The 17,617-nt window shown below is 46.0% G+C and overlaps 1 protein-coding gene across 1 annotated transcript; it reads left to right on the top strand.

The window, feature by feature from the left end:
• The first annotated feature begins 2,091 nt into the window (after positions 1-2,091).
• FOXE3 (forkhead box E3) lies at positions 2,092-3,261 on the top strand. Its single transcript, XM_056845158.1, has one exon. It carries the CDS (start codon positions 2,092-2,094, stop codon positions 3,259-3,261), a length of 1,170 nt encoding a protein of 389 aa, XP_056701136.1.
• The last annotated feature ends 14,356 nt before the right edge of the window (positions 3,262-17,617 follow it).

Below are 17,617 nucleotides of genomic sequence, written 5' to 3'. Positions count from 1 at the left end.
TCTTTCCTACTTCTTTACAAGCAGAACTCCCCTCCCATTCTCCACCCTGGCTGGAAAACCTGTGGTCTCTGCTGTCCGACAAACTGAGTATCAGTTTTATACACTTTAGAAAGACACAAGCATGGGCGAATCTCGGAGAGGTGTAGGTATTCTAAGGCCATTTATGCACGGGAGGTTTTGCCTTGGATTTGTCGCTCTGTAGATGCACATTTTCCCCATCTGAATTCTCAAAGCTCAAAAATAAACCCCCATGCAGAGTTCTGAGAATTTGAATGGGGGAAATGTGCATTTAGAGAGCGGCAAATCCAAGGCAAAACCTCTCATGCATAAATGGCAAAAGTAATAAACAGCTCTCTGTCTGGCCGTTTGGTTTTAAAAATTACCTTCTTGCCACCCACCATTTAATCCGTCGTTTCTGATTGATCGGTTGAATTTGCAAACAAGAGGAGCAACTAGCTGAAGGATTCCAGTGGCCTCTAGAACTAGCGTTAGACTCATAGAATTGGAAGGGGCCACCAAGGCCATCTAGTCCACCCCCTGCACAATGTAGGAAATTCACAACCACCTCCCCCCACCTCCCCAGTGACCCCTACTCCATGCCTAGAAGATGGGGGGACGACCCCTCCAGGATCCCTGGCCAATCTGGCTTGGAGGAAAATTGCTTCCTGACCCCATGATAACTTCTTCATAAACACGGTAAGTATCCTTGACTCGTTGATACACATCAGGCTGTCTAAACTGGGATGTTCTCATGCGCAAGAGCCACTGAAATGAGTGGGATCTGCGCCAAAATGCTGTTGCTCCCGCACAGCGCCATTAATTTCACTGAGGACTGGGCAGAAGGACGTCCAGACCGAAGTAGCAACCCCTAAACCACTTTGGCCTCCGATCCTAAATCATCCGTCCCGGAAAGAAACGTCTCTTGAAATCCAGAAATCTGGCTTCTAAGTCAGTTTGTTTCCGGAGTAGACACAGAAATTTGCAGTAGAGCTCGGTTAAGCCCGAAGCCAAACCAGAGCCAACGGATGTCCCATAAAAACACACACACACACACAGAGCGCACCCAGGGACCAACGAGTTCGGATAGTAGCCGCCCTTAGCATAGAGGAGTCTGCCGTTTTCCTGACCTAAGTACCGCACCCCCCCCCCTTTGCGCTGTTCGTGGCTGGAAACATTCAGGCACCCTAAGGCAGGAGACTGCACCCTACAAGTCACCTGTTGCAGCGCGTCCCTCTTTGAAGCTAATTCTGAAGAAGTGAGCTGTGGCTCACGAAAGCTCATACCCTACCAGAAAATATATGTTAGTCTTTAAGGCGCTACTGGACTCTTGCCCTTTTTGACTCTTTGAAGCTCTAAGCGAAGATGTAAAGACTGCGGATGTTTGCACACCCCCGTGAAGTGAGTGGGAATCTTCCCGGTAAACATAGGCTATTTATGCACGGAAGATTTTGCCTTGGATTTGCCGCTCTCCGGATGCACCTTTCCCCCCATCCAAATTCTCAAAACTCCAGTGCATAAATGGTCCCCCCTTGGGCTCGGGCTGCACTTCTGAAAGGCTTCTTCTTCGAGACTTCGTTTGGAAGGGAGCACGAAAAACAGCCATACCTCCCCTCTCCCTAACCCAGGAAGAATCCGGGTCGGGCTTTTTCTTAAGATGGGTCCTGGTAGCCATTTAGGCCCGGGAGGTTTCGTTCGCCGCTCTCTAGTCGCACCTCTTCCCCATCCAAATTCTCCAAACCCAACAAGAAGAGTTCTGAGAATTTAGCTGGGGTGGGGGGAAGTGCATCCGGAGAGCGGCAAACCCAAGGCAAAACCTCCCCTGCTGTCCGCGTAAGGGTTGTGCTTCTCGGGACCTTGGCGTGTTTGTGTGTGGGTCGCCGGCGTACGAGGCCAGCGGGGTGGGAGGGGTGGGGTGGGCGGGCAGGCGCCGCACCCATTTCAGGTGGGTGGGCACCCATTGGGAGGGGGGCGCCCCCGGGTGGGGCCAGGCCTCGCTCGATATAAGGCAAGGCGCCGGCGCCAGCCCGGGTCCCCGGGGGAAGCCGTCCGGTGTCACCCGCGTCCCCCCTCGCGGGGCTTTTGGCCTCGTCTATGAATCTGTCCGACTTCTCCTTCTTCCCGGGGACGTGCACCATGACGGCCGACGCGCTGCCCTCGCCCAGCCAAGGGGCCGGCCCGGGCTCCCCGCCCGCCTGCAAGGCGGAGCCCCTGCCGGTCAAAGCCGAGCCCCGGGGCAGCCCGGCCGAGGCGGGCGGGGAGCCGCCGCCGCCGCCTTGCTCCGGGGGCGGCGGCGGCGGCCGTCGGAGGAAGCGGCCGGTGCAGCGCGGCAAGCCGCCCTACTCGTACATCGCGCTCATCGCCATGGCCATCGCCCACGCGCCCGAGCGGCGGCTGACGCTGGGCGGCATCTACCGCTTCGTCACGGAGCGCTTCCCCTTCTACCGCGAGAACCCCAAGAAGTGGCAGAACTCCATCCGCCACAACCTGACGCTCAACGACTGCTTCGTCAAGGTGCCCCGCGAGCCGGGCCACCCGGGCAAGGGCAACTACTGGGCCCTCGACCCCGCCGCCGAGGACATGTTCGACAACGGCTCCTTCCTGCGCCGCAGGAAGCGCTTCAAGCGCGCCGACCTCACCACCTACCCGGGCTACGCGCACGGCGCCAGCGCCTTCGCGCCCAGCCAGGCCCACGCCGCCCGCGCCGCGCCTTGCGACGCGTATCCAGGCAACAACGGCAACGGCGGCGGCGGCGGGGCCCTCTACTCGCCCCACTACCCGGGCGCGCCCCCTGCGCTGCAGCCCCGCATGTTCAGCATCGACAGCCTCATCAGCGCCCAGCAGCAGCAGCAGCAGCAGCAGGCGGCCGCCGCCCTGCAGGCCTCCCCGGCGGAGCTGGCCCACCACGCCCTGGGCCTGGGCGAGCTGGGCGGCCCCGAGGCCTGCTTCCAGGCCCAGCAGGTCAGCCCGGGCCTCCTGGGCCGGCAGCCCCCCGCCTTGGCCTACCCGTACTCGGCCTCGCCGCCGGGCCACCTCGGGGCCCCCCAGGGGGCCTACGCCGCCCCCAGCGCCCAGCTCTACGGGCCGCCCGGCAGGCTGGCCCTGCAGCCCGGCCGCCCCGCCGCCCCGTGCGCCGACCACGCCGAGCCGCTGCTGCAGGGCCTCTCCGCCGCCCAGCTCAACGGGCTCGGGCAGTTCGCGGCCGCCAGTCACTCTTACATGAGGCAGCCCAACTTCCCCACCGGCCTGGAGAGATACTTGTGAGGAGGACGAGGAGGAGGAGGCCGAGCACGCCTGGCTCTCCTGCAACGGTTGTCAGTGGGAAGCTCGCCCCTAGTACCTTTGAGAATACTGCGCACATGTACCACCGCCCTTCCCTCCCTCCATCCCTCTCTCCCTCCATCCCTCCAAGGGTTGCCCTGATCCTGGAGAACTGCATATGGGACTGAGGGGTGCCACCTTCGATGAGCTGAGCCTTCGCGCCTCGAACCACACTGTGAGCGCCTGCGCATGACTTCCGATGTGTGACACACTTGCCGAGTGCATTGGAGGGTGTGCTGCCCCACAAACGCAGGCGTAGCGCCTTGGGTTTTCGTTTGGTTTCCTGCGCAGAATGGGAGATGCGGAGCAGGTTAAAAAATAAAATAAATAAATGGTGCGTGGGATGAACCCAGGAGTTGTTTCAGAAACAGAAGCATTTCTGTTTCAGGGTACGTAATTGTTTGCGAAAGCGGATCGATCTGAAGCAAGCTCTAGGCAGGAGATTTGAGGTGCCCTTTAGAAACAGCAGACTTGCCATCTCTAACGAAAGCCTCTTGTGGCCAGGGTGGGAAGGAGTGGGAGCGGGAGGGGGCCAGCATAACCTGGGGAAAAAACTGGTACAAATTTAATTTTTTGTGCCTGAAGGAATACCCCTATAAGTAGCATGTTGAGTAGACCTTTACTGAGCTCCAGCTGCTTTGAAGACACCTGGAAGGTGAGTGATAATACCTGGTTATGTGATGCCTAAAATTACAAATGTCCTTGTGCTTTATTTTGGCACTATACATTTACGATTGAAGAAAGCCTCCAACGTGTTTTTTTTAATGGGCATGTTTTATCCAGCTGTTAGGGTCAATAATTGACACACATTTTAACTTGCAATGCATCTCCCGGCCTGCACATGCTTCATTGAATAGGCAAATGTACAACACACATCAGATGTGGCACAGCGTTCCTTTTGGGTATCATGCCTTCTGTTAGTGATTTGCATTAAACAGAGCAAAATGCTAATAATGTGTGAAGTAATGCATAATACATGTATTATGCAGTGTTCACTGAGTTATTCTTACCATGTAACACAATATGTTGCATATGACTTGTACAGTGTATATAGTGCATATTGCATATGTAGTATTCATACCTTTATAGTGCATAATGCACAATAGTGCCTTTCGAATAATGCAGACTAGCACATTGCATAGATTAAGAGATATTCAGGATGTGGGATTCTTTGTTGGGTTAGTAAACTGTAACCAAATAAATATATCTGCCCATAGTTCAGTTAAACCAAAGTTATTGGATTTTGGCTTGAAAGTTAATCACTGGGATTTGACAGATTCCATTGCTTACATGGTAGTTGTTCTTCCACCGTTTTGGAATTATATCTCACTTTGTCTTAATCCAAGTACTTAATTCTAACTGGACCATGAATGGCGCTGTGATGTTGACAACATATATTGTGATATGAATTTTGATGTTACTATGCTAAGGGAACAATCCTAAAATGGTCTGCTTGGAAGCCTGTTCCATTTTATTTGATGGGACTTACTCAGAGGAAAGTGTTCTTAGGATTGTTGCCTTATACACTTGAGAGCCAGCATGGTGTAGTGGTTAAGAGCGGTGGTTTGGTGCGGTGGACTCTGATCTGGAGAACCAGGTTTGGTTCCCCACTCCTCCTCGTGAGTGGCGAATGCTAATCTGGTTAACTGGATTGGTTTCCCCACTCCCACACATGAAGCCAGCTGGGTGACCTTGGGCTAGTCACAGCTCTCTTAGAGCTCTCTCAGCCTCACCTACCTCACAGGGTGTCTGTTGTGGGGAGGGGAAGGGAAGGTGATTGTAAGCCGGTTTGATTCTTAAGTGGTAGAGAAAATTGGCATATAAAAACCAACTCTTCTTTTTCTTCTTCTCTCACTGAGGCAGTAAACCTGTGTCTGGACTGCATCCCTTCAGGCTTCAGGCGGGGATTTCACATGACCTTGGTAAACACACTTGTGCATGCACACACACAGTTTCTCTAGAAGGAAAAACAGCATATTGGGAAGGCTAAAAAGAGCCTTTCTCTGTCATTCATAGTCCAAGCCAATGCCTATTAACTCAGGGTAAGAGTCACTGGAAAAGACAATAATACTAGGAAAAGTTGAAGGCAGCAGGAAAAGAGGAAGACCCAACATGAGATGGATGGACTCTATAAAGGAAGCCACGGCCCTCAGTTTGCAAGACCTGAGCAAGGCTGTTAACAATAGGACGATTTGGAGGATACTGATTCATAGGGTCGCCATGAGTCGGAAGCAACTTGATGGCATTTAACACACATACACACACACACAAGCCCCATTCAGATCAGGCATGTTCAGTACTGGAAGAGTGGTCAGTCATGCGTTCTCCCAGCTGCACTCCAAAGCGGTGCAGATCAGGCACAAATTTCCCACCTCAGTGAGAACCCAGACTTTGCTGCATTAAATCAAACTGTGTATGTTGTGCTCATTGGACAAATTCTTTTTACTATATTTTTAATTTAGAAAGAAAATTAATGTTCCCTTAGGACAGTCCTAACTCTTCTAGTTTTGTTCTGAAATATCAAATATACAATTTTCTGCTTTAGTATTAAAAGGGGAAAAATTAAGTAAAAGAAGAGTCCTTAACTCATTCCATTGCTATTTGTAATAATGTGTGGCACAATCCAGATGAAATCAAGCATTTGCATCGCATAAGTGGAAGGTTAAGCGTGTGCTTCACTTCCTCCCTTGGAAATCAGTATCCTTTAAAAGTGCTTTATGGTCATGCCTTGGGTCTGTAGTACATTCCAGTATTTTCTGACTCTGAAAGAGAGGGCAATTTAAATAGTCGGGTGGGGAAACCTTGTAATTCGCTATTCTTTCTATACCGAGATAATCTAAAAGGCAGCTCTGTCCAACAATATATCACTGCATTCACAGTTAAGAAATCTGAGTGGTTCCTGAGTGCAGGAAGACCTACTGGAAGGATGGTATCCAAATGAAATCTGTGAAATAGTCCTGTCTTGTTACATTCAGTCTTGCACTCTGCTTTTTTGATGGCGTTGTAATTTGGCCAAGTTGCTTAAGTGAATAGCATCTTGATCCAGTGTGTGTTTACTTGGAAGTAAAAGCCACTGAGTTCAGCAGGACTTAAGCCTCAGTAAATTGGTCTTTCTGCCCTTATTTGAGGTATTGGTCGTTCGTACAACAGAATGTGGTGGAAATTAAGTGGTAGAGTTCTGAGGTGATTGTTAAACTGTACCAGTACAGGCCATGGACTTCCTCTATATGTAAATCTCCCTTTAAGCAGAACCTTATCACAAGGAGTAGGCTGATTTGCTACTCTTCTCCCCAGTTTGCTAGTCTTTCATTTGAGGAATTTTTTTCATGTGTTCAAAAGAATCTGCACCCCACAGTTGAATCGGCTGTTCTGCCAACTGAGGGTTCTACCACCAAAGTTCCATTGAACTCAATGGAGCTGAGAATAAACACCCAGGGCAGGACTTAAAGAGCCAGCATGGTGTAGTGGTTAAGAGCGGTGGACTCGAATCTGGAGAACCAGTTTGATTCCCCACTCCTCCACATGAGTGGCGGACTCTAATTGGGCGAACCGGGTTGGTTTCCCTACTCCTACACATGAAGCCTGCTGGGTGACCTTGGGCTAGTCACAGTTCTCTTTGAGCTCTCTCAGCTTCACCTACCTCACAATGTGTCTGTTGAGGGAAAAGGAAGGGAGGGTGATTGTAAGCCCATTTGAGACTCCTTAAAAGGTAGAGAAAATTGGTATATAAAAACTAACTCTTCTTTTTTCTTTGCTAGCCCAATTCAGAAGACACAGCACATGCTTGCTCTTCATGTGACTAATGTTCCTTTTCAATTCCAGTTCTCTTCAGTGGAACAAAATTTGTTCCTGCTACATCACCTTTCGCTAGATTGCGGATCAGTCTACAGGGTATGATGGGTTAGGACATGGCACTTTTTTCTTCCCAGTCTTATGGATAATATTGAAGGGAATGGTCAAATGTGTGGATAGAGTACAAATTGTCAAGAAATTAGCATAAATATGGAGATCTGCCAATTGTCCTGTGGACTGCTTTGGAGGTGCAGTGTTATGAAAAAACTGAGTGTAGCCTCTGTTCTGAGGGGTCCGATGTTTTGTAATGTGACAAGTCCTTTGAAAACAAGAACCAATTCTGCAAGCTTTGTGCGACTGTTCCTCTAGATTGGATGTAAACCTTGATTAGAAGAGGCCTCGCCCATAATTCTTTTTCAGGTGTTTTCATCAAGGTCAAAGAGGTAAACAGTCATCCTTTTCTTTTAAAAAGTCATTAGATCTAGCAGATGTACTGTGTTGGTTTAAGGATATGAGAGGGGGGGAAAGGCAGAATTAGCACTCCTTGGGGAGGGGGGCAATAGTTGATGGTAGACAAGAGGGCTTTTTCCCTTAGGAGAATTGCCTGAAAGATCCAGCAGCAAATGTTGCGCAGATGAAATATTTTAGTCATGATATCTTATATCTCCTTTAGTTCCAGCACTATAGTTGAATGCATACAGTTTTCAGAGAAATAAATTTCTGTCGGCATTATCTATGGCCAAACCTGTGTGGCATATGCCTCTCTGTTTGGAAAATGCTGATTAGGTTATTTAATCCCTTTCCACTTCTTTATTAGTTGGAAAAAAGCTTGGAAGCAGGGCTTGTCTGGGAACCTCTCAAATGGCTCTTGAAGATCTTCCCAGTTTTTAGTTTCAGTTTGAAGTATGCCTGGAGCCAGATGGGCTCAGGTTGTCTGAAGGGCTGCCTTATCGCTCTCTGGTTGTCTTCTAGTTGGCTCTTCATTTGTGCACTTGAAGTTGTCTTTGAAAGCTCTTTGCTTATAGTGGCTAAGCCCAACATGGGATTTTTTAGTGTTTTGTTTTTAACACTATTTATACCTATGTATACACTGGGGAAGGCAATGGTAAACCACTCTGTAAACACAGACTGCCTAGTAAATGTCCTGATGTGACGTCACCCCATGGGTCAGTAATGACCCGGTGCTTGCACACCTTTACCTTTATGTCATTTTCTTGGCAGGATGCTTGTTAAAAATATTTAACCAACAGCTTTCTTGCTTTTCATGTAGGTCCTTACATGGAGATAGCTTTGATGAAGCAATTAAATCATTATAGTTATGTGTACTTAATTTAGTCATGTAAATTCAGTTGAATTAATCTGGTTTATGGGCAAATACATTTGAAGACTGCCACATTTGGCATTCTGCTCAATAGAACTGAGAACTGGAAACTGCTATCGATAATTCAAAGTTTAGGGGCTGAGCCTAAGCAGGACTGTTGAGAAGTAAGAACTATTTTATTCATCGGGGTTCAGTCCCAGGAAAGTGTTCTTAAGATTTTAGGCTCAGTGAAGCAATGAATGTACATGGTGCCTAATATTTACTTGGCTCTATTCACAATCTGACAATATTCAGAAAGATCCAAGCATAGTGACTAGGAATTGAGGTGACCCATAATCATTGGAATGAATGGAGAAATGTATTGGTGATTTCGGATGAACTTTAGAAAAGACCTCAGGGTGGAATCTGAAGTGGGTAAAGCTGTAATTTTTTTACCTCTGATCCAGAAGACAAGAAAGGTCATAATACATTTTTTGGGTGGCTTTTCGCTGATGTAGGGAGCATCTTCATGATTACCTTAATGTATCACACCTAGTCTTTTAAGCTTTCATTTCTAAAGCTTGTTTACAGTTGGGGTGAATCAAGCAAATGAGATGGATTAAAGTGTCACGAAGGGCATAAGCCTAGCCAGGACCAAGGTGGATTTGGATTGCAAGGAAGTTTACATGTACCTGGCAAATGCCATAATGTCACCCTAAGGCTGTGCTGCTTTGGGTAGGCAAAACTCCAAGGAGAAAAAGTCACTGTTGCCAAGAAGCAAAAGCAAATTCTTAATAGTGCTTCCTTTGTTTAGCTATCACTGGGCAGTGCTGCCTGTTTTAAGTAATTGTACATTGACTGCACTTTGCTTTCGTTGCAGGCAATGACAGATTTCCTAAAGACATTTCGTGCCTGTTATATAATCAATATTAGAAGTGGCTTGGGGGAGTGAAGAGGGCTGAGGCCATCCCTGAGGCCTGATTTAAATGTGATGCTAGTGAAAAGTACTTCTCTAACCACGCAGCTTTGTATCAGCTCAGCATCTTGTTTAAATGGTGCTGCAACCATGCAAAATACCTGTGTCTGCTTAGAATGCCAGTGCAGTATCTGCAAAGGCTATATGTCTCTGGCATGCAAGCTAAGCATGCACAGTTGTTTTGCACTGGTCGCATCTTAGGTGAAAGGAGAGCTTGTGCAACGTTACACACCAAAGTTCTTTGCCTCACATTGATACTGGGCCTGACATTTTGCAATCTTGTATTCTAATAGTCAAGTGTGGCCCAATCTGCGGATATCTAAATCCACAGATTAGGGCCACACTGACTGTAAACAGATAGTTATGCAAACTTGGAAGACCTCCCAGGTTTGAAGAAAAATCTGAAAACTTAAAAAATACATTGGGAGGCTTCAATTCTCCCACTTAAAAGAAAAGCATTGTCTGCACACATGCAGACAATGGACTTAAGTCACCTCTGGAGAACCAGTGGCAGTGGAGTCCAGGAGTTACTCTGGCTCCCGAATACTGCTGCCACAGTCAGGCCCAGAGGCTGTTGCGCAGGCATAGAGCTATACCTGGCTTGGTGACCAGGGGGGAGGAGAGGATTGGATCCCCCCCCCGTGAGTCTTGGAGGCCCCCACTTGTTATTTCTAAACTCTGAATTCTGCAAGATTTGCCCTACCAAAAAAATAAAAGGCTTTCGAGAGATCCTATTTGGGATCCCTTAAAGCAGTTACACAATGGGGAGAACTGATCCTCTGGGGGATGAGTACATGGAAAGAGTGCTTTGAAAACCTTGAGGGTTAGTCTGCATAGCCCAGATTTCATGAAGGTACACCCTTCAGCTCTTGTTTATGCTGGAATTTTTGTCCTTTCCAGGGTTAAGAGAGGAAACCAGCTCAAAGTTTACTGGTTTAAGTGAGAATGTGTGTGTTGATTGGTTTCACTCAGGGATTTGATTGTTATCTGTTTTCCAGGCAGTTGTCTTTGCAATAATATAACAAAATAACAAAAAGGTCTTGTGGAGCCTTAAAGACTTATTGTGGTGTAAGATTTCCTGAGCACACTTCATCAGATGCATGAAGTTTTGTTATTTGGGCTGTAGCGGACTGACACGGCTATTCATCTGCTGTAACTTTGCCTGTTTTAGCACAATATGTTTATGGCACTAGGCTTTCTATGGGGGCTTGTTCCTCTGCTAATTGGACTTCAGAGAAGATGTGTGCAACAGCTAATTGCAAGGGGAAGTTGGTAGTAGAGGCAATTAATTGTGAGAAGCTTAACAAAGACAGTTGTTAGGGGGTCTGGTTGAGTACTGACAGACTAGGGAACTGGTTGTGGAGAGAGGCTGTAAGTATTGTGGGGGCTATTTGCTCTTGGGGTATATTGAAAAATGCTGGCTAAGCTTCACTTGTAGTTATGTCAATAACTGTATAAAGTACAGAGAAATAATTTCTTAAGTGTGGTTTTGCTCAGGCACTCCTAACGTTCATATTAGCATACATTTATTTCTTGCCCTTAATTTGGGAGAATTGCTTTGGTTTTTCTAGTGCACAAGATCTGTAATTAACTGCAGTATTGTCTACCTGCCTCTCATTCCATTCTGCCTTTTCCTTTACTAAAATGCAACAATAGTATGAAGAGTGATGTTAACAGTCTACCCTCTGTATTTGTTGACATAGCTCAGCTCTAGAGTACCCTCTGGTGTTGCATAGAGGAATAGCAGCTTCGGTGAAACTGCTGATACTGTTTCTATTTTTAAAATTTAAAAGGGAAATCCAGATTATTTAATCAGTTTGAGGTGGGGGCAAAGTCTATAGATGCCATTATGGCTTCAAAATGCTGTGCCTAAATAACTTTATAGGAATTTAATTTTTAATGTTTAAACACTGTTCTCACTCAAGTTGGGGTAAATGGAAAAATCTGGGGGATTTCTCTCTTGAACATTACTCTTTTTGAAACACATATGATTTAAGAAGAAAAACTTGAGTTTGTACTAATTAGTCCTATTTCTATCTCAGTGGTTCTAACGATGTAATCCTGTGTATGCTTGCTTTGGAGTAAATTCCATTAGAATCACAGAGTAGGAAGAGGCCATTCAGGCCATCTAGTCCAACCCCTTGCTCAATACAAGATCAGTCTAAAGCATCCCTGACAAGTGTTCATCCAGCCACTGCTTGAAGACTGCCAGTGTGGGGGAGCTCACCACCTCCCTAGGCAGCCAATTTCATTACTGAGCTACATTTACTGTAAAAAAATTCTTCCTAATGTCTAGCCAGTACCTTTCCGCCCACAATTTATACCCATTGTTTCAAGTCCTTTCCTCTGCTGCCAACAAGAACAGCTCCCTGCCTTCCTCTAAGTGACAGCTTTTAAATACTTAAAGAGAACAATCATGTCCCCCCTCAACCTCCTCTTTTCCAGACTGAACATTTCCAAGTCCCTTAGCTTTTCCTCATAGGATTTGGTCTCCAGGTCCTTGATCATCCTCATCGCTGTCCACTGCACCCACTCCATTCTGTCCACATCCTTTTTGATATATACAAAACTATTTTGTAGATTGTGCTTCCTGCTGCACATTTGCATTGCAATTGAAACATATTTATTGAGCTAGAAGGCCTGCTAATTAAGCTTAGAACTGCAGCTTTAATGACCTTAGTCTCTGCTCTAAAAAAGCACCTCTATGAAGTATTTTAACTGTTGTAGATGAGATGGGGTGGCTCTGAGGTCAGTATAAACCTGAATAACAATGAGAGAGAAGGGACTGTATTTGTCTGGGATACCAATTTTCTTGAAAATCAAAAGCATCAGAGTAGGGAATCTAGGAGTGAGCCCGGCATGAGGGTCCTACGCAGGTTTTGTTGCCTTTGGTTAGACCGAGGTGCTTTAGGTTCTGAATTTACTCCCAACATATGAGTTACAAAGTGATCATGAAATTATAAGGCTTCAAATACGTTTAGAGAAAAGCATGCAGTGGCTATTGGAAGGACGCAGCATGCCGTTCTAAAACATGCCAAAGTTCCAGTGCTTTACACTAGTTTCTTTACCCTTACTGCTAAACAATGAATAAATATTACTACCAAAGGGATCTCTGAAATATCTTGAAGCCTTCAGTTACATGCTGGAAAACAGTTGTTTAAAAATATAGCTTGTCCTTAGGACATACTGGATTTATGAAGGGGTTTTTAAAGACTGTTTAGGGGATGAAACTCCCAGGTCCTTATGTTTTGTAAAAGTAGCAAGCCTTGCAACTTGAGTTTTAGCGAGTTTAGAGAGGCTTTGGTGTGATACGTGGCACTATTACCAGTTTTTATAGTGGCAGGCCAGCCTTGGCAAAGGGGTTCCAACTCTCTGTTGGACATAAAGCCTTTATTTTCCTCTTTTTGAGATTGCAGAAGATGCTTGCCCCCGTTGTTCATTTTCAAAGGAGACTCTTTAGTCTTCCTCTAATATCCAGTAGATGGTGCTAATTTATTACAAACTCTCACCATAGTTGGATGGACAAATTCTCTGGAGAAAGATGCTAAATGCATATTACCCCTTCTTATTAATTAGGAATCCCAGTACTCTCTTAAGCAAGTAACCCCAGTCCCAGTGCTCTTTGGAACCAATTTTGAGGCATGTTATTTTTTGTTTTAAAATAAAATAAGACAAAGAGGTTTAGTTGGAACACTTAACACCCATAGAGTGGGAAATTTCTGGTATGTTGCTTGGGGAATAGTTTCGTACTCGAAGGAAGATTTCGTACTCCTAAGGAAGACAGAAAGCATTTGAATGGTACATTCCTTTTAAAAAGCAATAACAATTACAAAAGAATAAGTTTAAGGGGCTGTGGCTCAGTGGTAGAGCATCTGCTTGGCATGCAGAAGGTCCCAGGTTCAATCCCCAGCACCTCCAGTTAAAGGGACTAGGCAAGTAGGTGATGTGAAAGACCCCTGCCTGAGACCCTGGAGAGCTGTTACCTGTTTAAGTAGACAATACTGACTTTGATGTTCTGGTTCAGTGTAAGGCAACTTCAAGGATACAATTTCCATTTTATTCAAGTAGGCAGCCGTTTTAGACTGTGTGTGTGCTATCAACCCCCTAGGCTTTTCAAGGCAACATATGTTCAGAGGAGGTTTACCATTGTCTGCCTCTGTGAGGGCTGAGAGAGTTCTAAGAGAATTGTGACTGGCCCAAGGTCATCCAGCAGGCTTCATGTGGAGGAGTGGGGAATTGAACCCAGTTCTCCAGATTAGAGACTCTGATGTCTGTGACAGTGCAAGATTCAATTCCAGGAGCAGCTTAAAGAACAAAAAAACTTTCCATGATATAAGTTTTCGTGAGTCAAAGCTCTCTTCATCAGGTACAGTATCCGACAAAAGTGAGCTTTGACTCACAAAAACTTATACCCTGGAAATTTTTGTTGGATTTTAATGTGTTCCTGGACACAAATTTTGTTCCGTTATTACTCAAGTTGCATATAAAAAAAAATAAGTGTACAATTATATTCAAATCAGTGCTACGACTTGATACCTCACGCTTTCCAATGGGTTTCTCCGATTCTAAAATTTGATAAATGATTGCTAATATCATCAGAATAAATCTCTTGTACATATTTTCCCATCCCACATATGTTTGTACAAGGTCAATGTGTTAATTAACGTTGTAGTCCATACTTTTTGAAAGTATTCAGCTATTCCTGGAATTATATTTTCCCCCAATATTTAACACTCCGGGAAGCAATTAACAGGGTTTTTTTAATTGAAACCGTATGATCATTCTAACTAACTTAGTCTTACCCCTCCCCCCAAAACAGCACAGTGTTACAACCAACTGAACAACCCAGTATTTTTCCAGAATTTTATTCACATCCATCCAATAAGACTGCACCACACATAGAAAAATGTTCTTTTTTTGTTGTTAAAATCCTGAAATTAGTTCTGGATGGAATTTTTGCCATCAGGTCACAGCTGACATGGCAATTCTGTAGGGTTTTCAAGGCAAGAGACTTTCGGAGGTGGTTTGCCATTGCCTGCCTCCGCCTCACGACCCTGGTATTCCTTGGAGATCTCCCATTCAAATACTTGCCAGAGTGTGTGACTGGCCCAAGGTCACCCAGCAAGCATCCATGGCGCAAGTAGGAACTTGAACCTGAGTTTCCCAGGTAGTCCGACACCTTAACCACTACACCCCGCTGCTCTCAGATGGAAGTTACAATGCCTTAATTTCATGTTCAGGTAGTTAATTAGATTCAGTTTACTAGATTCAGTTCTGGTGTAGCCACAGCTTCAATTAGAAGGATGTGGATAAAATTGGCCTCTACTCCTGCTTGTGCCAATGAGCCTCTTGTGCCAGCAGAAGTGCTACCAGTGGAAGAGTCATCTGCTCCTCCTCCTCATTGTAGTCATCTGTATCACATGCTTTTTGTCAATGCAGGTCTCCCAACACTGTCTTTTTGGTGATTGCAGTGTGTTGCGTGTAGAAGGGAAAGATCTGCCCTTACCAGTGTCTTTTACTGGCAGTGCACAGGTGCATTGGAAGCATATTGAGCAGGTTCAAGAGTTTAGATTTCTGGCGAACAAGATAAGAGAAAGGAAGATCTTGAGATGAAATGCAGAACTGTTACTTCACCTACTGACAGGAGGACTAAGTTTATTCCTGAATAAGTTTATAAACCCCCAAAGTATATATGAAGCACAGTTCTGTGTGCATGTGAAGAATGAACAATAGTAAAGTAGCAAACAGGGAAACTGGAAGTTTTTTAAATGTTGTTCTGAAGGGGAAAAACGTTTTAAAAGTTAGGTGGAAGGAGAACAAATAAAACAGTGGACAGGAACCATGTAATCAAATGTGATATGAAACATTCTACAAAAAATGGGGTGGAGGTAGTCCAAAATAGAATTGATGGGGAATTAGTAAGAATAAAAGCAATACCTAAATATACTTCTATAAAGCAAATGCAAAAGGAGGAAAGGGTAAAGATACAGATCTGAAAAGGCTTTCCTACAGATGGAAATGTACAGTGCCTGAGACAGAAGCCAGTTGAACTGTAGGCCTTGGCCTTGCAAAAGAGCGGTGTGATCTTTTTGCTTCTGGTAATAAAGTCTCAGCAATATGAAAATGCTCTTATCTGTTTAGTTATGTGGCAAATTGTTCTTTGCACTACTGTCATGACTAAGGTGTCTAGAAAGGCACCAGCTAAAATCTGTAACCGAGTCAGCAGCAGAAGACCTAGCAAAATTTCTAATGAGGTTTTAAAAAGGGATTTTATCATAATTATTTGGTTTTGTAAAGGGTGAGCATTTCTGTAGGTGTGCAAAAGGGGTGGGGGGAAAGAGTGTAACCTGCTGGCACCCATAGCAATGCCCCATCCATTCAAAATGAATTTTAATCTGACTTTCTTACAAGATTGTAAACTCCCTTCCTGCACTAGAACATACAACTTGGTCCCCCCCTTCCCAAAGAACAGAAATCCAACAAGGTTTTTTGACCTGCAGCCATGTGCTCTCCTGCCCCCCCCCCCACATTACACTTGTTCAATCTATTTCAGGAATGAGGCTAGCATCCCTGTCCTCAGAAGGGAGAAACTATCAGAGCATGTTATCAGTGTTGCTGCTTTCCAAACTCCTCTGCCAACCTACTTTAGAATGCAGGGGCACAAAGTGGTAAAGTCCAGAGACAGACAGTCAGGAGAACATGCTATGGCAGGAGAAACTGCTGTGAGGAATAAATCTGCATAGAGGTTAATACAGGAAGAAGCAGTCCCAGGTTGTGGAGGACTTTCAAGGTAAGAAACACTGTCTTGAATGGAACTGAACAAAGAAGAAGCTAGTGCAATTGTTTCAGTGCTTGTGTTATGTGTACATAATGGCCAAATACTGTATGTTGGTAACAGCCCCATTCTGTACTAATGGAAGTTGGTAAATCAATCCCCTTGAGGGCATCCTCTTATTCAACCACTATCACCTCATGAAGCTGCCGTATACTGAATCAGACCCTCGGTCCATCAAAGTCAGTATTGTCTACTCAGACCGGCAGCGGCTCTCCAGGGTCTCAGGCTGAGGTCTTTCACATCACCTACTCCTTTAACTGGAGATGCTGGGGATTGAACCTGGGACCTTCTGCATGCTAAGCAGAATCTCTGCCACTGAGCCATGGCCCCTCCCTCTTATCTGCATTCAGTTTCAGCTTAATCTACTTTGCGTACTTGGCTACATTGCTCAGGCTGAGGCAGCTGCTCCTGGGGGCTTGGTTAGCTTAGATCAGTGATGGCGAACCTTTTAGAGACCGAGTGCCCAAACTGCAACCCAAAACCCACTTATTTATCTCCGAGTGCCAATGCGCACCACGGCAACATGGCACAGCCCTAGGCCAGTGGTCAGCAAACTCATTAGTCAACAGAGCCAAATATCAACAGTACAATGATTGAGATTTCTTTTGAGAGCCAAAATTCTTAAACTTAAACTATATAGGTAGGTACACTGAATAAAACTTGATATCATACTTAATAATGATCTTATTTATTGATAAAAATTAAATTGTAAGTCCCTGCCATTTCCCCCTCCCCGTCCGGAGTCCCATTGGGAGGCCAGGTCTACCCATTGGCTTTCTTGGCAGCAGACCTGGCCTCTGGAGGCCCATAGAAGCCAATTGGTAGAGCTGGCCTCTGAAGGGGGACTTTTTTCCCCTCCTCGGAGTCCGGGAGGCCACGGGGAGGGGGGGTTCTCCACCCCCGTCGGCTCCGGGCAGGGGGGGATCGGGACTGAGGCCGGGGCGGAAAAATCCGGCGGGGAGTCCAGGAAAGGAGGGGCTTTGAAACAAGCGGTTCAAAGCCCCCGTGGCCCAGCTGGGTGGCTGCCTGCCTATAGCCTCCCCCATCCGGGGCGGGGCAGAGTCGGAAAGGCCAGCAGCTGGGAGGAACCGCGCGTGCCGGCAGAGAGGGCAACGCGTGCCGGAAGTGGCACGCGTGCCATAGGTTCGCCAACACGGGCTTAGATTATTGAGCCAAATGTACAAGAATTGTCCATTTGTTTTCTCTCACCAGCGATAAATTTAGGCTGGCCTTCCATCTTTAGTCATCTGCAGCTGATGTACATGTCCACAAGGTGGCAGCCTGGTTATGCATTGGTATGGGAAAATACACTCTCTAGTTCTGAAATGGAAAATTACAGAATTAGTTGGCAAGCTATCTCTGCCTTTGGTTTAGGCATAGAGAAGATCTCTTCAGT

The sequence above is a fragment of the Euleptes europaea genome, chromosome 2 (genome assembly GCF_029931775.1).
Source record: "Euleptes europaea isolate rEulEur1 chromosome 2, rEulEur1.hap1, whole genome shotgun sequence".
Classification (NCBI taxonomy): domain Eukaryota; kingdom Metazoa; phylum Chordata; class Lepidosauria; order Squamata; family Sphaerodactylidae; genus Euleptes; species Euleptes europaea.
The sequence above is the reverse complement of the archived record's forward strand: the minus strand, read 5'-3'. Positions and strand labels throughout refer to the sequence as shown.

Coding starts and splice junctions, on each gene's coding strand:
- FOXE3 (XM_056845158.1), top strand. CDS start 2,092: ATGAATCTGTCCGACTTCTCCTTCTTCCCGGGGACGTGCACCATGACG.